The sequence below is a fragment of the Coregonus lavaretus genome (genome assembly GCF_964263955.1).
Source record: "Coregonus lavaretus genome assembly, chromosome: 38".
Lineage (NCBI taxonomy): Eukaryota > Metazoa > Chordata > Actinopteri > Salmoniformes > Salmonidae > Coregonus > Coregonus lavaretus.
Genome location: NC_140025.1, coordinates 30821151 through 30844725, shown reverse-complemented (window position 1 = coordinate 30844725; position 23575 = coordinate 30821151). Strand labels below are relative to the sequence as shown.

The following is a 23575-nucleotide window of genomic DNA, read 5'->3' as shown; positions in this document are numbered from 1 at the left end:
TGTCATTTTAATTAATGATGCACATTGATTCTTTAATAACTTTTATGACTTAGGAGTTTAGCACATCTGAAAACAAAAACAAAAAACAGGGCAAATCTGAGGGATGCGACTGAAGCATGGGTCTTTTCAAACTCCGAAACAATTTTCACTTCAGCATTTAACGTTAGCTGTCATGCATGACACAGCATAAAGTAGACGTAGCAGCCAGTTCCACTGAAATGCGTCTAGGTAGGTGTCGACTGGGTGGTAACGTTTAAAGAATTATCATGTGTGTTAAAATGCGTCAGTATATTGTAGGCTACTTCCCAGAAAGCTGGGCTGCTATTGTCAGTAGATGTTCACTTTCGTTTTCGGCCTTGAGTCAACAAGTAGCCTAATCCAAACTATAAATTATGTTTGTTTGTAGGCGTGTTTTCTTTTATGCCCTCAATAAATACCCATGCAGATTATGTATTGGGCCCACAGGGCTACTTTATAAACATCCATACGATGGCCTAAGTTTCTGTTCGGGCGATTCATTCAAGATTCATTTTCGTTTCATGCTTTGTTGATGATGAGGCTTTCTGTATGTCATAGGGTCGGTTGCGGTCATATAAACCCATCATTGAGTCGGAGCATCGGCAGGTGCTCTCCTTCAAGTGTTCTCTGTATGGACTAGTTTAGGAATATAACACAACAATGTTTTCATGGGGAGAGGATAGTCGTAATGGCTTTGGTTTAGTGAAGGCGAATGGTTTAGATACGACAAAAACTGATATAAATTGCGTTAATTTTATACACCTGAAATCTAAAATTCAGGACCTGTCCGCAGGTAACAGTGTGGTCGCCTTTATCAGAAATAATGTGAGACAAGTGTCAGTCGCACGGATTCAAGAGGACCAAGATGGGAGAAGAATCACAGGGAAACTGAGTAGGTCTAATCTTTTTTCGAATCAATATTTATAATATATATTCCTGAGTTGCGGAATCATATGTTTTATGTGCTTTAGAGATTGTGAACTGTAAGGAGAATATTCGGGCTGTGAGTTGTGGAGATTCTCATGCGGTTTTACTGTCTGAAGAGGGCCGGGTTCTCTGCTTGGACAAAGACAATATTCCCAGGTGGGTTCCATTCCATAATGATAAATGTATATGTAGCTTACCCTAAAAAAATGTAAGCAATGCCTTATAGTAATTCAGTGTCAGTGTTTTGATTGACGTTTTAGTCACCCCCACATTCAAATAGCTAAAGTATAAAAACAATTTGTTGTTTGTCATTTAATTCAAATGAGCCAACTCTAATCTTATTCATCTGTTTGTTTTTTTATTTTTCTATCAGACCATTGGATAACCTATGTAACCGACAGGTAACTCAGGTTGCATGTGGAGACCAGCATTCAATTTCACTAACACAGGGTAAATGACCATTAACACACCACTAATAGCACAGTTTCACAATACATCTTAACCAAAACAGTCTAAACTCTCAAAACTGTAATCCTGTACAATGTTCTCACTGTATGGTTGCTAACTTATGATTTCTGTTCAGACGGTCAGGTGTTCACGTGGGGTCAGAACACCAGCGGTCAGCTGGGTTTAGGATGGGGCGAGCCAAGCGCCATGTCCCCCAAGCCCCTGAAGTCTCTATCAGGGATCCCCCTGGTTCAGATCACTGCGGGGGGAGACCACAGCTTCGCTCTGTCCCTTTCTGGAGCTGTGTTCGGCTGGGGCAAGAACACCGCCGGGCAACTGGGACTAGGGGACACAAAAAGTACAGTATACATTACACAATATATGTGTATGTTGTCTGTTGTTAAATATATTTAAATAATCAAGGTCCATGAGCAGTACATTATTTGAAGCAGGTGTTAGTGTTGGGCTTAAACAAAAGCCTGCACACCCAGTAGCTCTCTCAGGCTGTAGCTGGAGACCACTGATATATCTAATCTGAACCACTTTTGTTGTGGTTGAAATTATGTTGAAAAAATTAACAAAAGTATAGAAATGTGCCTTTATCTGTCTAAAAACTATTTTGACCAGGATGAGATGTTGCGTCATGTTTGAGGTTGATATGTTGTATGTGTTGTGTTGTAAATAAATGATTGTAAAAAATTATATATAATAATAACAATAAAATGAACCCAATTTTCTGTAGACAGACATGCTCCAGCTCCTGTTGATTGCCTGAATCTGAAGAAGACTGTTTTAATTTCATGTGGAGGAGAACATACTGCCGTTCTGACAAAGGTTGTATATCTGTCTGACACAATAACACTTTTCCCTATTATTTGAACTAAATGTTGTTTGGACCATACAATATGTCTACATGTTATGTGTATTTATTTATATGGATGTCTCAATGTTGTAGTTTTTAGTTCCCTGGAAATTCGTATTGAAACGTCCTCATTAACGAGAGGAAAACACTGTATGATAACTGTCTGGGTGGATTTTGTTCTAGGGAGGTGTGGTGTTCACATTTGGCTCAGGCCGCTATGGACAGCTTGGACACAACTCTCTCCGAGATGAACTACGACCTAGAGTGGTGGGGCAACTCTGGGGGTTAAAGGTGACCCAGATAGCCTGTGGAAGGTAGGCTACACTTATTAGACATGATCTGGATTTGACCAAATATTTTGACAGTACACGAATTGTGATGTAGTATCTGTTTGGTTATGTTCATCTTAGCATAAGACCTTTTTAAAATTCATTGTTGATTTGAGAAATGTTTTCTCTGTCCGTTTGCCACATTAGACACCACACATTAGCATTTGTGGGGCCATCTAATGAGATCTACTCATTTGGGCGCGGAGAGCAAGGGCAGCTGGGAAATGGAGTAAAGATTGATCAGTCTGTGCCCCTCCCAGTACAACTGCCAGGTAAAACATTCATTTATTTCAATACTCATCTAAAATAACATGAAGTAAAACATGAAATAACATTAACTCGATCATGAACTATTTTTGTCAACATTTCAGACCAGATTGATGACCAGAAAATTGAACACATTTTTGCTGGAGGAAACCATTCCTTTGCATTGTGCACTCTTGGTCAGGTATGGACACAATTCGGTTTGAAACATTTAGTTAGCAGAACAGAACATAGTTTGTCCTTTGTACTTAACATTGCTGTGATACATTGCATTACATTGTCATCTTCACAGGAGTCTGAAGAAAGGTCAAACAATCTCAGGTCAAGTGTGGGCAAAGTGACACAACAAGCATTAGATGAAGAAATCATTGACAAATGGATCTCAGAATGTGATTCAAAATCATGAAAAAAGGTACAGAAGTAAGTATGATTACATTTTTACATTTTAGTCATTTAGCTGACGCTCTTATCCAGAGCGACTTACAGTTAGTGAGTGCATACATTTTTCATTGGATATAAGTAACTATCATTTACCGTTGTTGCTGTTTCCTTATTTTGTTTATGTATGGTCACATACTGAACTGAATAATTACTCAAACTTGTATTTGCAGGGAAATCAAAAAAATGCTTTCTTCTGCGTCATGTTTAAATGGGAGCTTTCTTGATAAAAGGTAACAGTTTTTAATATTGGTTCAAATACATGATTGACTTATGTTTGAAATATTACATTATCGAAGAATACTGGTTTAAATATGGCATAGATATTGACAATTATTTATTGGTTTTATTAGTTGTGACAAACATTACCAAACCTCACCAAAACAGTCTGGCCTGGATTTGTCACTCGTCCAAGGCGCATTCCGGAAGCTGGCAAAAAAGGACAAAGTTTTGACTGAGGTATTTTGTGAATACATTTATGAATTGATATGTAATCGTATTCCTATTCCTATGTATTCTGACATGTGTCTTTGATTGCACATTGAATTGCTGAAATACTTCTAAATTGTTGTTATTATCATTTGAATGAGGGGCGATTCACACACCTCTTTCATTGCACTAGGTTGAAGCTGTTGTCCAGCACGCACTACTTCCCTCCCTGTATGAGGAGCCGATTGGAGTGGAGAGCTTGAGGGTCTACCTGGTTCTCCCTGAGCTCCTGAGGGTCCTTCACAAACGGCACAGAAGGACAGATCTCACTGAAGCCCTTGCTGCTGCTATCCTCAGACTGCACCCCGACAAGCTGCAGGTCCTTGGTAATGTTGCCGTCCATTTAAAATGTTTCACCCCAAATTAAACTAATCAACAATAACATGGTCGTAAATCTGTTTGTGCTGTTACCAACTTATTTTGTCCTTGTTCATTCGCTGTCTGGCAGATTTAGACTAGGCAAAATTTACAAAACCAGTGATTATTTGAATCGAGTTTGGTAGTGCTGGGCTAAAACAAAATGTGTGCACTTTGGGGGTACCCCTGGAATGATTGTGAAGTAGAGCAAATTCTATGCCCCCACAAAATGGTTTGATCATGTAATCTGTGTGTTATCATGTCCTGTAGGTGACTGCTGGTCCTCATTGAAGCCCTCTGTCATGACCAAGCACATTGGGATGTGGAAGAAGGCCCTATCGGTGATTCTGACAAGTGAACATATTCTACGCACCCGTGACCATGGGGTCAAACACCTGCTCCATGTCCTCGGCCATCTCCACAGAGTCAGTGTCCATGCTTCTCTGCTCGTACTGTCAATCCATTTATAAAGCTGTTTTCCCATTTTGACCAGTCATCTTCTGGGACCAATCTGGTGCCAGGGTGCCAGTTATTTCAATGCAACCTATTTAGAATCGATGAGACCATAACTGAGATTTGATTAAATAATATTTTTCTGACACACATGGAAAATATTTAGCTAATACTTGCTAATAAATAAATATTGTCAAAATGTATTTTACTTTTCTATATTATTTCAAAGGCAAACCAAAAATCTGGAGAGACCCAGACAGTTCCAGACAGTACCTTTTGTATGGAAGAGGTTCACTTCAATCCCATATTTCTAGCGGAGGATGTAAAGCTTTGGCGTTTATGGTCAAAGCAGGTAAGAAACGTTATTTTGTCTCAGTCACTGATTGCTAAACATGCTAGTTGCTGTCAGTCTTGAGGTGTTTTGATGTTTGTTGTTTGGGTCTTAGAAAGTGTCATAGGCTGCATCTCAATAGAGGCTTTAGATTTCCTCTACCTGAAATTATCTGGAAAGAGAGATTAAAGGAAACATTTTGTTTTCCTACTAGAGAATCTTTCTCACCTTCTTAAGTTAATTATTATCAGTGCAGAATAACATAATTAGACAAAGGAGCTCCTTAATTGAGATGCATTGTAAATATTTTTATTTTTACACCACTTTCAGGATGTGGATCAGACACCTGCCATCTTTTGTCATTACCCATTCTTGATGAATCTGCAGAGCAAGATAATTGTTTTTAACATCAACGCCGCACTCACACAGGTAATGACACTTTCGTCTCAATATATAGTATTATAATATACAGCAGATACTATAAATCAGGGGTGGGTAAACTCCCTACTAGACTAACTGACTGTGTATGCAATATTTTGCTCTTGCCCTGCTCTAACACACCTGGTTCTACTAATCAGCTGCTCACCAGGACCTTGATTAGCTAAATCAGGTGTGTTAGAACAGGGCTGGAGCAAAAGCCTGCATTCCAAGTAGCTCTAGAATGTTGACCATCACTACTGAAGAAACCAACCATATTTCTGAACCTTTTTGATGGGAGAAACTGGTTGAAATTAATACCTTTTTTGTACTAGAAAAGCACTAACTGAAGACTTAATATTGTACTGTATGCATTGCAGAATCCCCCTAACAATCGCCAAAGGACTGGCATGTGGCCTTTTAACATGTTCCCCGTGGCGGCCCCTGCTGCGTCCTTTGAGTTGAGGCTGAAGCGAGCATCACTCATCGAAGACACTTTCCAACAACTGAGTGTAGCATGTCCCAGTACCTTCAAGAGGCCCCTTGTGGTAAATCCATATTGTTACATTTAGGAATGATAGCTTTCCAATGACGAGACAATGTTTTGAACAGAGAAGGGCTATGCCAAAATGTAGTGCTTACCTCTCTCAGGTGTATTTCGACGAGGATGCGAAGTTAACAGACGTCTACAAAAGGGACTTCTTCCTCCATTTGTTTAAAAAGCTGTTGGTACCTGGGATGTCTGGGATGTTCATGTACAACGACAACAAGACGCTAGCCTGGTTCCCTGCAAAGGTAAGGTACGTTTAGGGAAATCACACATGGATTATGAGGTTTTCCGCACCTCACCACATTATTTTATTTCTACATCGATAATCATTGTATTTTCAAATAGCTTCAAATGTGCTGGTAGTGAAACACTAATGATATGTTCCTGGAGAGGAACTACTACAGTATTACTACTGTATTACTAGCCTACTACTGTATTCTAGAAACCACAGTACCTTCTCTTTAATGTATTTTAAGCTATCAGGTTATCAATGGCGTACAGTGGGGGAAAAAACTATTTAGTCAGCCACCAATTGTGCAAGTTCTCCCACTTAAAAAGATGAGAGAGGCCTGTAATTTTCATCATAGGTACACGTCAACTATGACAGACAAATTGAGGAAAAAAAATCCAGAAAATCACATTGTAGGATTTTTAATGAATTTATTTGCAAATTATGGTGGAAAATAAGTATTTGGTCACCTACAAACAAGCAAGATTTCTGGCTCTCACAGACCTGTAACTTCTTCTTTAAGAGGCTCCTCTGTCCTCCACTCGTTACCTGTATTAATGGCACCTGTTTGAACTTGTTATCAGTATAAAATACACCTGTCCACAACCTCAAACAGTCACACTCCAAACTCCACTATGGCCAAGACCAAAGCGCTGTCAAAGGACACCAGAAACAAAATTGTAGACCTGCACCAGGCTGGGAAGACTGAATCTGCAATAGGTAAACAGCTTGGTTTGAAGAAATCAACTGTGGGAGCAATTATTAGGAAATGGAAGACATACAAGACCACTGATAATCTCCCTCGATCTGGGGCTCCACGCAAGATCTCACCCCGTGGGGTCAAAATGATCACAAGAACGGTGAGCAAAAATCCCAGAACCACACGGGGGGACCTAGTGAATGACCTGCAGAGAGCTGGGACCAAAGTAACAAAGCCTACCATCAGTAACACACTACGCTGCCAGGGACTCAAATCCTGCAGTGCCAGACGTGCCCCCCTGCTTAAGCCAGTACATTTCCAGGCCCGTCTGAAGTTTGGTAGAGTGCATTTGGATGATCCAGAAGAGGATTGGGAGAATGTCATATGGTCAGATGAAACCAAAATGTAACTTTTTGGTAAAAACTCAACTCGTCGTGTTTGGAGGACAAAGAATGCTGAGTTGCATCCAAAGAACACCATACCTACTGTGAAGCATGGGGGTGGAAACATCATGCTTTGGGGCTGTTTTTCTGCAAAGGGACCAGGACGACTGATCCGTGTAAAGGAAAGAATGAATGGGGCCATGTATCGTGAGATTTTGAGTGAAAACCTCCTTCCATCAGCAAGGACATTGAAGATGAAACGTGGCTGGGTCTTTCAGCATGACAATGATCCCAAACACACCGCCCGGGCAACGAAGGAGTGGCTTCGTAAGAAGCATTTCAAGGTCCTGGAGTGGCCTAGCCAGTCTCCAGATCTCAACCCCATAGAAAATCTTTGGAGGGAGTTGAAAGTCTGTGTTGCCCAGCGACAGCCCCAAAACATCACTGCTCTAGAGGAGATCTGCATGGAGGAATGTGTGAAAACCTTGTGAAGACTTACAGAAAACGTTTGACCTGTGTCATTGCCAACAAAGGGTATATAACAAAGTATTGAGAAACTTTTGTTATTGACCAAATACTTATTTTCCACCATAATTTGCAAATAAATTCATTAAAAATCCTACAATGTGATTTTCTGGAAAAATAATTCTCATTTTGTCTGTCATAGTTGACGTGTACCTATGATGAAAATTACAGGCCTCTCTCATCTTTTTAAGTGGGAGAACTTGCACAATTGGTGGCTGACTAAATACTTTTTCCCCCCACTGTATTTCTTGTCTCTTGTCCAACCCATCCTCACTAACAGCCTAGAGTAGAGGAGAAGCGTTATTTCCTGTTTGGGGTTCTGTGTGGGATGGCCCTGTACAACAACAACATGGTGCACCTCCCCTTCCCAATGGCCTTCTTCAAGAAGCTGGTGAACATCAAGCCCTCTTTAGAGGACCTGAGAGAGTTTAGCCCCATTGAAGCAGGGTAAGTTCATACCATAATATATTGTTATCCCTTTGTCAGTAATGTATTACGGTACAGGCAGTTGTGTTTGTTATAAGGACACCAAGGACAGACTAAGAAATTGCATCTCAGGGGCAGAGCACTTGCTCTGTGTGGATAAGCAATTATTAATTATTTGGATAAATCGTTTTTTATTGATTAATGCATCATGATTTATTGATTGCCGATTTATAATTGTCACATCTATTGTCACATATTATTTTCAATGCTTTTGAAGGAGTTTGCAGTACATCTTGGATTACCCTGATGATGATGTCGAAAACATGGACATTACTTTCTCAGTATGTATTGCTTTCAAACAGTTTGATCGATGAACAAATAAAATGTAACATAATACAGATGTAGGATCTTAATTTGATCACTCTTTTGTTGCTGACAATTTTCCCGCACAGCAGGAAATGCAAAGTTGTAGTGTATTCAAGGTTTTAAAAGGCTTCTAAAGTTAGTAATTTCCACTTTAAAATAATAATAATATGCCATTTAGCAGACGCTTTTATCCAAAGCGACTAACAGTCGTGCGTGCATACATTTTTGTGTATGATGACAGAATTGATTTGTGTATGATGACAGAATGACAGAATTGATTTGCCCTTACGAAAAATGTATCAACCCCTACAAAAAATGTCCATTAATGATAATACACATAATAATTCACATTTCCTGCTGTATCAAATTGGCTCAAATTAAGATCCTACATCTGTAGTTAATTGAAGTGAAGCTGTATGAATGACTTAACATAAGATAAATTATATTATATCAGTGTGTATGTCTCTCCCAGATCACTCCCATCTATTTGTCTATACCCTCAGTCTGCAGTGTTGTCATTGTTCATTTACCTCACTATTTTCATTACTCACTATAATAGGTGGTATGGGATGACGTAGCGGTGGAACTTGATCCCAAAGAAACTGGAAAACTCGTCACAAGTGCTAACAAGTAAGATTATTGCAATATTTACAACTGACAAAATACAAGGTGTACAGTATGACACATTTTTCCATTGCTACAGCTACCAGGGTTGGGGTCAATTCCATTTTGGCAATATCATCTGACACACTGAAATGCAATTGTATGAATGGAAAAATCATAATTGAAAGTAAATGGCGCTTCTCATTCCTTGAATTGACACCAACTGGAATTGACACCAACCTATACTAGCTTCAACTCAATGGATATCTGACTCTGTATGTCATTCTTTTGACAGGAAGGAGTTTGTTGACACCTATGTGAACTACATCTTCAACCAGTCAGTAGAGAAGGTGTTTGAAGAGTTCAGGAAAGGCTTCTTCAAGGTGTGTGACATGGACGTGGTGGAGTTCTTCCAGCCAGAGGAACTGAGGGGGGTGATGGTGGGGAAGGAGAACTTCGACTGGGAAACGCTGAAACAGGTCAGAACCATGTTTTGTTACTACATGACTGAAGCTCAATCCCAAATCTACCCCTAGCCAATTGTCTACATCTGAGAGCATTAGACAAGTAAAAACATATAATATATGACGAAGATTTCACCTAGCCTATCAGAGGGCAAAAAACAAGTGTTCTAGGGGTTGATTTGGGATTCATGGTATGTAACATGTTCTGGAACCTAGCTAAAATGTTGTTTTGATACATTGATTTGCCAAATGGTTTGAATGGTGTCAAGTGTCTATTGCTTCACCATATTAATTGAGGGCATTGTCCCCCAAACTAGAACACTGTGTATGAAGGAGAGTACCATGCTGGACATCCCAACATCGTCACATTCTGGGAGGTGTTTGAGGAACTGACAGAGGATCAAAAGAAAGCTTTCCTGCGTAAGTATGGAACTTTTTCATTGTAACAGATGAACAAATAACGTAGGCTACTGAGAATAAAGTTATATTCTGTCATTCACTGCCCTCCCTCCCCTCCCACCTTTGCCCCTTCAGTGTTCCTGACTGGCTGTGACCGTGTGCCCATCCTGGGTATGAACCAGATCAGGATGAGGGTCCAAATCCTTCTCAACTCCTCCCAAAAGCATTTCCCAGAGGCGCTGACCTGTCACTCTCTGTTGCAGCTGCCCATATACCCCTCCAAAGAAACACTACAGAGCAGGCTTATAGAAGCTGTCGGTCACAACAGAGGCTTCTGGGATGAATAATGAGTGTATAGTGTTGCTGCTGTGTATATACTCCTCTCCTGTGTTCATCTTTTCATTGTTCCATAGTTGGGTTTAAGATTTGGATTGTTTTAATATAGGGTTGTATTTCAAATCCTAACTTGAGATCTGTGCGGTACTATGACATTTGTGTGTAATCATTATTGCATTCACCACATTTTATTAAAACATTTATAAATCCAAAAGTACAGAATGGTTTGTGCTGCACATTAAACACATATTCAAATTAACAAAACTGATAACAACCAAGGTACAAGGCAATCCCAAAGTATTTGAAATAATCTAATTGTCAAAAGAAGCATACCAGGGTTCCAGTTGAACACAAGTACTACTCATTTACTCATTTACAAGACGCACCAAATGGTTCATTACAGAATATCAATGAAAACATTATATCTCTGCAGTTAGGTGGCACACAATAAGGCACAGATCTTTTGGCACACGTCCTTTCCAACCATGATTCCCCAATTCACAATATAGTGTAGGGTTTAATTGAAGGCGCAATATAGCGCAGCGCACTAAGACTTTAAAAGGTAATTCACACTTGAGCAGACATGCCAGCGTTTACCATGAATGCGATCTGTGAACGACCGGGAAAATGCCTCTAAAGGCCGTATTATCGGCTGCATAGAGCACTGACATAAAAAGAAAACCTGCAGTACTATGGACCTCCAGACTCATGATTTGAGCACAACTGACCTTAACTTATAGTTATAGTACTACTCATGTTCATAGCACTTCTAAATGACTCATTTTCCTCAGTGAACTTGATTCAATTTCCAAAAATGCATACATACTGTTCAAATGATGCGTACTTCCTTCCCTTTCAAAACAGATGCTTGTGTAAACAAAGTCATGTAGGGTTCTAAGACACTGAATTGTCAAATATAGGTAATATTAGAGGTACAGCCACCTGTGATTAAATGGCAAACAGGACTCTTTGATTTTAAAAAGGTCAGTGCAAAATAGATCTCTTCCAGAAACATACAGCAAGTGAGTGCACTTTTGATCAGTGCTCATCATGAGATCTTCTTTATGGAACAGCGCCCTCTGGTGTTTGTGGCCAGACATTACCTTGGCGTTAAGGACCAGGGTGTTGGCAAACTCCACAGTACAGGGCCCGGGGGTGCATGGGTCCCCCTCCAGCTCCAGGACCGTCACGTTGTTGGGGCAGCCGTGCTCAGGATAATACCGGGCACATACTGCCAGTACCGGCACAGGTTGAAACCATTGATCCACACCTGATAAAAACAATACATAAAGGAAAACTATTTTTAAAAAGACTAGATATAGTGTAGGTGTTCGTGATTCAGTAGTGTCAGGGACGATGAACAAGTATGTTGCACCAGGGTATGTGAAACTAACGTGGTTCAGTAAACCACACTTATGTGATTAGTAACCTTGCCTGAGATCTGAAGAGGTGTGTCTAAGGCTAATGCCTAGGCTTTAGCTCAGAGGGCCAACATACCAGTCTTGTCATCACACAAAAGACACAGGTTGGTTATACTGAACAAAACCATAAATGCAACATGCAACAATTTCTAAGATTTTACTGAGTTACAGTTCATATAAGGAAATCAGCCATTTTAAATAAATAAATTAGGCCCTAATCTATGGATTTCACATAACTGGGAATAGAGATATGCATCTGTTGGTCACAGATACCTTTAAATAAAAAGGTAGGGTCATTGATCAGAAAACCAGTCAGTATCTGGTGTGACCACCATTTGCCTCATGCAGCGTGACACATATCCTTCACATAGAGTTGATCAGGCTGTTGATTGTGGCCTGTGGAATGTTGTCCCACTCCTCTTCAATGACTGTGCAAAGTTTCTGGATATTGGCGGGAACTGGAACACGTTGTCATACACGTCGATCCAGAGCATCCCAAACATGCTCAATGGGTGACATGTCTGGTGAGTATGCAGACCATGGAATAACTGGGACATTTTCACCTTCAAGGAATTGTGTACATGTCCTTGCGACATGGGGCCGTGGGTTATTATGCTGAAACATGAGGTGATGGCAGCGGATGAATGGCACGACAATGGTTCTCAGGATCTCGTCACAGTATCTCTGCGCATTCAAATTGCCTTTGATAAAATGCAATTGTGTTTGTTGTCCATAGCTTATGCCTGCCCATACCATAACTTCACCGCCACCATGGGGCACTCTGTTCACAACTTTGACATCAGCAAACCACTCGCCCACACAACGCCATACATGTGCTTTGCAGTTGTGAGGCAGGTTGGACATTGTATCCATTTTAGAATAAGGTTGTAATGTAACAAAATGTGGAAAAAGTCAAGGGGTCTGAATACTTTCCGAATGAACTGTATGTTGAAATTACTCTATCACTGTAGTCATTGGAAATCAATTTGCGTGGCACTTGTGTAGCCTACCCGGAGCTGGCAAACTATACAATTTAATAAATAGCATATCACTTCAGTGTATTGTTGTTTTAGCCTTGTGTTATTATGCAATTATTTATTAATGGCCATGTTTAGTTAATTAAATTGGAAGTTATCAAAGCTCTATGCAATTGCCGATCAGTTGTTAGAAAACATTAGATTGACGGTAACAGTCAGTCAGATTAGGCTACAGGTAATAATAATAATAATGATAATAATAAACACTGGGTGTTCTTGACAAGCTTATTCGGTTCATATACATATTATTAATATTTAATTCAGTGATTGAAATTAAAACCCCATCCTCAGTAGCCTATTCCAGCAGACTATTGGGAAACACAAGCACTTCTTACCTCGAAATCGCCAAGCTATTCATGTTGAATACATTTCTGTTCATTTGAACTAAGCAAGCTGCTAAATCGTTCAGTTTACATTGTGTCTACATCTTGCCTAGGCTACTGTAGACTATCTGAAATCAGATGTAGGCCTATCAGGGGCTATAGGCTACCTGCATCTATCTAAGCAAAGCATGGCACAGTTGAATTACAATCATAAACCCAGATTGTAGTCTGTAGCCTATGCCTGTTGAAATGACAAGTCAATCTTGCTAATGGAACATTTATAACTGTTTGTATTCTTAACATCTGGTTTGTGATATATGGCGGATATACCATGACTAAAGGCTGTATCCAGACACTCCACGTTGCGTTATGCGTAAGAACAGCCCGTGGTATATTGGCCTACCATATCCCCTCATGCGTTATTGCTTAATCATAGGAGTCAAAGCAGTTAAATCGACATCCTGATATATCGAGTTTAATAAAGCATAATTATATTTTCTCTTGTCTTGCAATATATTCAAATTAATTTATTACGTCGTCAAAGTTCGTTAACATACGTCGATATTCCTTCTTAATTGGCTCGATAACGTTATGGAAAAGGGTTCATTGTAAAAAATTTGCCAACTCATGATTGCCAGGGTGCATTTCAGGCCTTTTTGTTGATTTCTTGTTGTTCATTCAGCAATTGTTTCGCACAACCTGGCAACCCTGCCTGATATGGCGTCAAAAATGAAATTGAATGTAAATCTGACCAACCTTTTCCACCCCTTTTTTGCTGCGTTGTTTACCGTGTAATAATCTGCTACTCAAAATGCAGCAGGGAAATGGTAAGTTGTTTTTTAAAATACATTCTTTATGATAAGTGTAAGATATTTTTAATGACCGGGAGGACATTTTTATTCGACTAAGCAGAACTTCAGGACTAATAATGTCAATGCAAATCCCCAGGTAATTTCAACTAATCAAATAGCCAGCCCATCTCGCATGGCGGATTGCGCACAAGGAAATTCACGAAAATGGTTTAAAAAGTAATATGTATCCTGCTTAGCCTACATCACATAATGGACAGAATTGAAATGTTTATAGAAGTCAGAAGTCTTTACTTGTTCAAAATTGAGGCTATTTAGCTCTGTTTGAGTACAGCACACGGAATGTTTGGAATGTTTGCTTTAAACAGGTCTGGATTTCAAGCTACGGTTGGAGGCCCGGGATATAGTCCGAGTCGACGTTCAAGTAAGGGTTAATCAACGAGGGGCTGTGCGTTCTATTGAAAATAATGAAAGACGTGGAAGGTGACATCTTGCATTATTTTAAAGAGAACGCATATAGCCCCGTGAACTAATAATACGGAATTTCACTGGACCGCGCCCACAAATTAGGGGGAGAAAACATTATTTCCCATTGACCCCCAGTGTAATAGAGCCAACTTTGTCGATTTTTGTTATGCTCCCATGTAGGGAAATAGAGCCTGCGGCTTTAGTCTATTATGCGTGGGAGACTGTGAAATGCGGGGGCCTGGTGTCCAAGTAGCTATGTGTGTGGAAAACACCGTTTGTAACGCCACTCACTACTTCCCAGTTAGCAACGAGCAATCCCCGAGACCGGCGTCCCTCCAGTCCCTAGTCGAAGTCCAGACCTAATCCCAATTGAGATGTTGTTGCAGGAGTTGAAACGAGCAGTTCATGCTTGAAAACCCACAAATGTCGCTGAGTTAAAGCAGTTCTGCAAGCAAGGGTGGGCCAAAATTCCTCCACAGCGTTGTGCGAGACTGATCAACAACTACAGGAAGCATTTGGTTAAAGGTGGCACAACCAGTTATTGAGTGTAAGGCAATCATACTAAACAAAAATATAAACGCAACATGCAACAATTTCAAAGATTTTAGTGAGTTACAGTTCAACAAGCATTTCGCTACACCCGCAATAACATCTGCTAAACACATGTATGTGACAAATATAATTTGATTACATTTGATTTGATAGGAGGAAATCAGTCAATTTTAAATACATTCATTAGGTCCTAATCTATGGAATTCACATGACTGGGAATACAGATATTAATCTGTTGGTCACAGTGACCTTTAAAAAAAAATGGGCCTCAGGATTTCGCCATGGTATTTCTGTGCATTCAAATTGCCATCGATAAAATGCAATTGTGTTCGTTGTCCGTAGCTTATGCCTGCCCATACCATAACCCCACCGCCACCATGGGGCACTCTGTTCAAAACGTTGACATCAGCAAATCGCTCGCCCACACGAAGCCATACTGTCTGCAGTTTATGGTAGAGAAATTAACATTTAATTCTTTGGCAACAGCTCAAACATTAATTTAGTAGCACCGTCTTGAATTCACCCATATATCAATACGTTCTACTAGAGCAGTGAGTGAACGCCCTATAAAGTTACCAGCACCGACATCGTTTTTAGCAACAGCAGAGTTAATGTTGTTAGCTAGCATCTAACGTTAGCAAACTAGGTAGGTAAGTAACACCGCTAGCTAGGACACAAGAAGATAGTAAGCTAGCCAATTTAACAACACAACGAAACCGTTTTGCAACTAACATTAGCTAGCTAGCTAACGTTAGGCTATCAACGCCACACAAGCTGCTAGCTAGCAAGCTAACATTACTGCCACACTAACGTTAGCAACTTGCGTTAACGTTATTGTCCTAAAAATAATGCAGTGGAAAACACCAGCTAAGTTAGCATGTACTTAATCGTTGAGTTTACTTTGCTAGCTTAATGTGTAGGGCTGATCGTCTGTTCTTTCAACCAATCAATTGGTCGAAAGTGTATTTTTCCATATATAGACACACCCTATGTGTTTTAATAAAATCAACAATATGCAATGAGCTTGTCTGATGCTTTAAGCTTAATGTTTGATGAAATAAAACAAAATGCCTCAAGAGAGCGCCAGAGATCTAGCTAACCGGGCGGAAAAAAAACGTCACCTGACCCAACTATTCTCCTCCCGCTCCTGCTGGCTTTTGCAGATTCTGACATTACTCTCCTGAAGTTGCCGGTAATAGGCTACAACCTTTCTAATGTGGAATGCCAATTTATCTTACCATTTCTACCGATCTGCCTGCCAGTTATGGTTTTCATATGCACATTTTCGTGAAACAGTTTAATTTAATTTATAATAATGTCATATGATACTAACCTAAAAAGTAAGTTCTATTGCCATTGCCAACTATGTAAAAATAGCCTACATAAAGCCAACAAATAAAAACATTGCAGCCTGCAGGTAGAAAATATCCTGATAAAAATACATATCCTATAAATCACATTGACTACACATGGCCTGTCTGCAACGAACTTGAAACATTGTATCAACTATTAACTTGGGTCTGGCCAGAAGCTTGCACTAGCGAACTTGCAACATTGTATAAAATATTCTGGGACCTCAAGAGTTTCACAAACCAGTGAGCTCGGGACAGATACAGCTGTAGGCTATTTGCACAAGGGATAAGAAGCAGTGCTTGACTTGGGCAGGAGCTCACCAGAGCTGAGTACCGGCACCTCACATTTTCTACTGCTTTAGCTCCTGTTCCTCTTATAGAATATATTTGCTCAAAATTATTGTGGAGCTCCTGCACCTAAATATAAACAGTACCAGTACCTAAAATGAGTACCGGAACCTACAGTATTTCAGTCCAAGTCAAGCACTGATAAGACGTAATCAGGTATAGGCCTATTTTATGACGTTTCCACTGGATCAGAGCCTGACATTTTTCACTTTCATGCTGAGAGGTTATCGAAAGGGAGAGAGCTGGAAAGATTTTAAAAGTACATTGAGGAACTATTGTAATTTGCAATGGATATAAAAACAGACTTTGTTTGCTTGCTGTTTGAGGTGAAGAAAACATTACTTTGAGAAGCTCCACAGCTCAGTAGTGGTCGTGTGTTAAGCCAATCAGAAATACTATCAGATGCCCAAATGGGTATATTTATATGCCTACATTTGCGCGCAGGCCAGGTAGCCTAGCCTACTTCTTCGCGTGTGCGTCCTTACTCAACATTGACAGGAGCGCTCCAAACAAAAGAGAATGACTAAATTGACAAAACTTGTAAATGGAATGAAATAAACCAAAACTTGTTTCTCGCAGACAATGATAACGGGAAGACTGGAATAATAATATTGAATGCATTAACAGAAATTACTGTAACCAAAGTAACAAACATTGAAGATTAGAAATTATAGGAATTAACGGTAAATGTACTGGTGGTATATGTAATGGGGAATTGATATACACTAACAATCAAACGCAAACAATTCACACAATGAAGTTATGAAACAATGAATGTGCACAAATTGGCTGGAGAGAGCGCATTCTGGAGAGAAAAGAGCATTGTGCATCTGGGCGCATGGTCAATCCATGGGTGGGGTTTTTGCTCAAGGACCAATGGATTCGCTCTCCATGATTCAAAATCCAGGCCGGCGTATTTGGTGCTCCATCTATCTTTTGACTAAAAGTTTGATACTAGTGTATATTCAGTATTTCAAAATGTTCAGTGGTGATAAATACAAACAATTAAACTGTTCTTTAGTTCCAAAAGTCTACCGTCACTATTTTTCTATAGCTACTACCACGTACGAGGGAGGATGGTTACTAACTTCCTGTTGATGACATTGGGCTTTCCGGCTTATTTTGTGATGGTTTAAGAGGTGTGGCAAGCTACCGTAAGTAGTGTGAATTTTTCTGAATGGGAGCTACCCGCCAGAGATGCAAATCACGTCTTGAGCGGCAAACTCCACTCGCCCGCTGGCAGTAGGAATACAGTGCCTTGCAAAAGTATTCATCTCCCTTGGCGTTTTTCCTATTTTGTTGCATTACAACCTGTAATTTAAATGGATTTTTATTTGGATTTCATGTAATGGACATACACAAAATAGTCAAAATTGGTGAAGTGAAATGAAAAAAATAACTGCTTTCAAAAAAGTATACAAAATAAATAACGGAAAAGTGGTGCGTGCATATGTATTCACCCCCTTTGCTATGAAGGCCCTAAATAAGATCTGGTGCAACCAATTACCTTCAGAAGTCACATAATTAGTTAAATAAAGTCCACCTGTGTGCAATCTAAGTGTCACATGATCTCAGTATATATACACACCTGTTCTGAAAAGCCCCAGAGTCTGCAACACCACTAAGCAAGGGGCACCACCAAGCAAGTGGCGCCATGAAGCTCAAGGAGCTCTCCAAACAGGTCAGGGACAAAGTTGTGAAGAAGTACAGATCAGGGTTGGGTTCTAAAAAAATATTAGAAACTTTGAACATCCCATGGAGCATCATTAAATCCATTATTGAAAATGGAAAGAATATGGCACCACAACAAACCTGCCAAGAGAGGGCCGCCCACCAAAACTCACAGACCAGACAAGGAGAGCATTAATCAGAAAGGCAACAAAGACACCAAAGATTAACCCTGAAGGAGCTACAAAGCTCCACAGCGGAGATTGGACTATCTGTCTATAGGACCACTTTAAGCCGTACACTCCACAGAGCTGGGCTTTACGGAAGAGTGGCCAGAAAAAAGCCATTGCTTAAAGAAAAAAATAAGCAAACACGTTTAGTGTTCGCCCAAAGACAGGTGGGAGACTCCCCAAACATATGGAAGAAGGTACTCTGGTCAGATGAGACTAAAATTGAGCTTTTTGGCCATCAAGGAAAACGCTATGTCTGGCGCAAACCCAACACCTCTCATCACCCCGAGAACACCATCCCCACAGTGAAGCATGGTGGTGGCAGCATCATCCCGTGGGGATGTTTTTCATCGGCAGGGACTGGGAAACTGGTCAGAATTGAAGGAATGATGGATAGCGCTAAATACAGTGAAATTCTTGAGGGAAACCTGTTTCAGTCTTCCAGAGATTTGAGACTGGGACGGAGGTTCAACTTCCAGGAGGACAATGACCCAAAGCATACTGCTAAAGCAACACTTGAGTGGTTTAAGGGGAAACATTTACATGTCTTGGAATGGCCTAGTCAAAGCCCAGACCTCAATCCAATTGAGAATCTGTGGTATGACTTAAAGATTGCTGTACACCAGCGGAACCCATACAACTTGAAGGAGCTGGAGCAGTTTTGCCTTGAAGAATGGGCAAAAATCCCAGTGGCTAGATGTGCCAAGCTTATAGAGACATACCCCAAGAGACTTGCAGCTGTAATTGCTGCAAAAGGTGGCTCTACAAAGTATTGACTTTGGGGGGTGAATAGTTATGCACGCTCAAGTTTTCTGTTTTTTTGTCTTATTTCTTGTTTGTTTCACAATAAAATATATTTTGCATATTCAATGTGGTAGGCATGTTGTGTAAATCAAATGATACAAACCCCCCAAAAATCAATTTAAATTCCAGGTTGTAAGGCAACAAAATAGGAAAAATGCCAAGGGGGGTGAATACTTTCGCAAGCCTTGGTTGTAGCGACAGTGGGAAATAGCAAGCAGGGGGACATGTTTTGCTATCTGGGTTGTAGCTGTATAGTCTGTTTGTGTTGTTGGTCTTGGCTAGCTTAATGTTCGTTCCAGGTTTGTCATTTTTGCTGCTGTGCACGCCTCTCAGAGTAGTATAGACCAAGGTAGGCCTACAGGTGTAGGATCTCAATTTGACCTATATTCTCACAGCTAAATAATCCTGCAGCAACAGGATTTGAACGTTTAGTCCATATGTTGCTTGGTCAGTGGTTAGGTTATTAGCTGGCCAAAAGTAGGCTAAATGAAAATTACAAAACTGTTAATATAACCGTGTGTTAGTGTGTTTTTTGTGTGAATTTATGTAAATCACGAAGCTCATCAGCATTTTCTGCGGTACATCTGTATATCACATTGTGAATATAATTTCATAAAAGCACATGATTATGATGCACCCTTACAAGTACACAAGCCAAAACTTGCATTCAAATGATTGTAATGAAACAGGAGGGATCCCCCACTGGGGGCAAACTGGTTGAATCAATGTTCTTTCCACGTCATTTTAATGAAATTACGTTGAACCAACGTGGGATAGGCCTACACGTTGAATTGACGTCTGTGCCAGTGAGGTTGCCATACAGGCAGCAACCTGGCCGAATATCTTGATTTGTTTTATTTGTGTCATGCTTTTACCTATGCGTTTTGTTTGTAAAAAGTCAATATCTGGTATAAACTTGTTTTTTGTTGTTGTTTATTTTACAGATTGATATGACTAGTCCTCTACTCTTTTAAAATGAGCTATCCACAGCAGGGTGCTAGGAGTGGTGCCATCCCTAAGGAAAGACATAAGGATGTGTGTCTAAACCAGGGTCTTGATGTGACCATGGAGCCTGATATTAAGAGGTGTGTGTCTGTCTGTGTGTGTCCAATCCCCAGTTTTCCCCATTAATCTGTATTCAAATTATCTTGATTCTGTAATACCCTATTTTACAATCCAGGAGAATATCCATCCGGCTTGAATCATTGATCAAAGAATCAAGATCACAGAATCAAGATTTCCAGTGCTTAGAATAGACATACTGTATACCCTGTTACCTACGGATAGGTTATGTTAGTTTTCATTCCCCCAGGTCACCTTTCCCGTGCACTAAACAACGTTTTTGCTCCCCTGCACTGCTTTGTCCCCTTCCGTCAAGTTTGTGACTTTAGACCACTCACCTTTTTTATAACCCCCATTTTAACTACATTTTGTACAGTCAATCTCTGCCTCACATTTCTGAACAACTGAAATAAAAAATCAGATGTGATTTTAATGAACATTCCAGTAAATAGTTTACATTTATTTCAAGTGTGCTTTTGACATTTTTTGACAGCGGAGGAGCAGCAGCTGCTTAATGTTTTTTGTTGTTGCGTAAAGTAACACATGCACAGACCGTAAGGTTGTTTACGGCAGGGTTTCCCAAACTCAATCCTGAGGCCCCCCATGTGTGCACCTTTTGGTTTTTGGCCTAGCACTAGTTTAGGGCATGAGAAAAGGTGTCCTGAACACAGGTAGCACAGCCACTAAGTACAGGTATTTATTCATACTATTTCATCCCTCCACAAGATATATTCCCGACACAAATCTAGGTTTGCTACCCAAACCGGCTGGTCGTTCGTTCTATCGGTTCGGTTGCCATAGACGCGACCCAGTCGTTCAGTATTTTTGTTCTGTATCTGTGGACGCGATCCAGTCGTTCGTTCTAAATGTTCCATTGCCATACTGGCTGGCAACATTCTTATCCCTTGTTGCTAGCCAGCCAACTACGGCTAATTGACAGTCCCGTCAAAAAGTGCAGCCAGAATAACAGCAAAGTAGCCGCATTTGCATTTGTTTAAGCTGTTTTCTAGTGACATTTATTTGGATATATCCAAAACAATTAGCTAAGGAGGCGCAATTTCACCTGGCATAGAAAATGTGCTCACCCGTCACCCGTCAACAACACAGCTACAGTAACACAATCACTTCAAACTGAAGCTGGAAAGACTGCAAACTAGCAGCACTTTGTTTCGTTTGACCTTTTTTGAATGGACCTTTTTTTTAAATGTATCCATAAAAATGATGCCAGCTGATTCATGATTTCGACTGGCTGAGAAACGCTGCCTGCCTCTCTGTCTCGTCCCGACTCCCGACCCGTTCATTACTATGGGACAGCTGGAGATCGAATTTGAATATTGAAACAATGTTGCAAATGTCGGAGAGACAGACAGCAAGGTTTATACAAATCTCAGCAGTTGAAAACTAAATGTTAGTCTAAAAGAAATAGTGAGATAATGTCTAGAGGCTTTTTATAGTGGAGATCAAGTTTTTGAGTTGCCTGACTGGTTTTATGAGACAGTGGATTGTGTAGTCAGATGGAACAGAGTAAATAGGCATTTTAACGTCATAGATTTAGCCGGTGGTAACTTCTGGAATAGACACTGGCTGGAATGCGGTTTTAACCAATCAGCATTCAGGATTAGACCCACCCGTTTTATAAAGAGTCATAATGCCATATTATGTTTACGTTAATGCTCTTTCATAAAGGCTTTTATGTAGTGTTCTAAAACATTATAACAACCATACAACAACTTTCATTATAACAGTACTTTGTCTCTGAAGAAAATACCTCTGCAGTTGTTTCCCTTGCTCTTTCTCTTATAGATATGCTCTTTCTCTTATAAATTCATAATTTGCTTATGAATATTTATAAACACTCTCAACTGAGTGCTCTTTTATTATCAATACATATTATTTCTCTTATAAATACATGAGTATTTATAAGCATTCTAAACCAGGGTTTCTTAAACTATGGGTTGGGACCCAAAGTGGTCCCTGGGCATGTTAGAGGTGGTTCGCGAGTTATGAGAATACATCTATAATCTCACACAATTTCTTCTTAATTTGGGTCGTTGGAGGAAGATTTGGGTCACGGGATAATGGTACATTTCTCATTTGAGTCTCGGGCTGAAAAAGTATAAGAACCCCTGCACTAAACTATGCTCTTTCATAAATGCTTTTATGTAGTGTTATGCAGCATTGTTATAACATTATAACAACTGTCATAAGAACACTTCTTTGTCTCTTTTGTTATTTTCCCAATAATTTTTCATTTTTTTCATTATCTCTTTGATTCTGATAAAAAAAAACGTTTATGTCTCTGTTGTAACATCTTTATATTATGGATCCCCTTGTATACATGGCAATATAATAAACCTTCACTATTTTTCACCACTGTAGTTGTTTCCCTTGCTCTGTAAGAGCCATGGCTGTTGTGGAGTGATGGGTAATGCTGCTTTGTGACTGTGAAGTTATTGTTTTGCAGAAGGTCCTGCGTACATGCCCAGTAAGGGACAGGGACAGGACCTTTTCTGTTACATTAAGCATCTTTCCATGTTCACAGGGATCATTTGAAGGGTCCACAGCCACTTGCAGCTAGTCATATTTCTATGAATGACCAGAGTGAACAGTCAGAGAATTCAAGCGTATGCCCAAGTGATGATGGAGATCAAATCAGGGATAAAGGGTAAACCAACTAGCCTACATTTCAACACATACAGTGATTACATTTATATTTCTAGTGTTTGATTGAATTGTGGGACTGTCTTACTGCAGGGTCCATCAGGAGAGACCAGTGTCACCAACCCCTAGTTATCTGTCCATGAAGAGTGATGAGTCAATGACAACCCCTCTTTCTTTCAAGGAGGGAGACTTAAAACAAGAGTAAGATTACACATTTTATTGACGGCCTTTAATTCAATTGGATGTCAACATTAGTTAATTTATAGTGGTTGCTTCTATGTTATATTTAATTATATATTGTCTAAGAGCAGTGGAAAATAGCAGAGTATAGTTGCTCTGTATGGAAACAATTTCTACCTTATATTGTTGTGAATGTTCATTATTCATTATTAATATGAGAATTTAGTAGAGAAAGCCAACTGTTAAACTTAGAAGATAGAATTGGGAAGTGAAGCACCTCATTAAAGGAAGAGTTTCCCTTATTTAGAATTTTGCACGTGAGGTATTCCTGCTGCGGTGCATTCCCA

At 39.9% G+C, this 23575-nt stretch overlaps 1 protein-coding gene and 1 long non-coding RNA gene across 2 annotated transcripts; both read left to right on the top strand.

The window, feature by feature from the left end:
* The first annotated feature begins 441 nt into the window (after positions 1-441).
* Positions 442-10447, top strand: LOC311112319 (putative E3 ubiquitin-protein ligase HERC3). The gene is given in 24 exon segments (XM_084155381.1): positions 442-910; positions 990-1101; positions 1319-1395; positions 1529-1750; positions 2135-2226; positions 2438-2568; positions 2731-2855; positions 2955-3031; positions 3140-3250; positions 3254-3267; positions 3459-3518; positions 3639-3744; positions 3908-4100; positions 4402-4556; positions 4814-4936; positions 5246-5344; positions 5713-5880; positions 5984-6127; positions 8000-8166; positions 8423-8486; positions 9071-9141; positions 9410-9593; positions 9896-9998; positions 10113-10447. Coding segments are annotated over 24 exon segments (3042 nt in total). The 5' UTR covers positions 442-678; the 3' UTR covers positions 10325-10447.
* Positions 10448-13850: 3403 nt separating this feature from the next.
* LOC311112321 lies at positions 13851-23235 on the top strand. Its single transcript, XR_014610860.1, has 4 exons — positions 13851-13921; positions 20270-20410; positions 22930-23052; positions 23142-23235. It is a non-coding gene; the product is annotated as an uncharacterized lncRNA (long non-coding RNA).
* Positions 23236-23575: the final 340 nt, after the last annotated feature.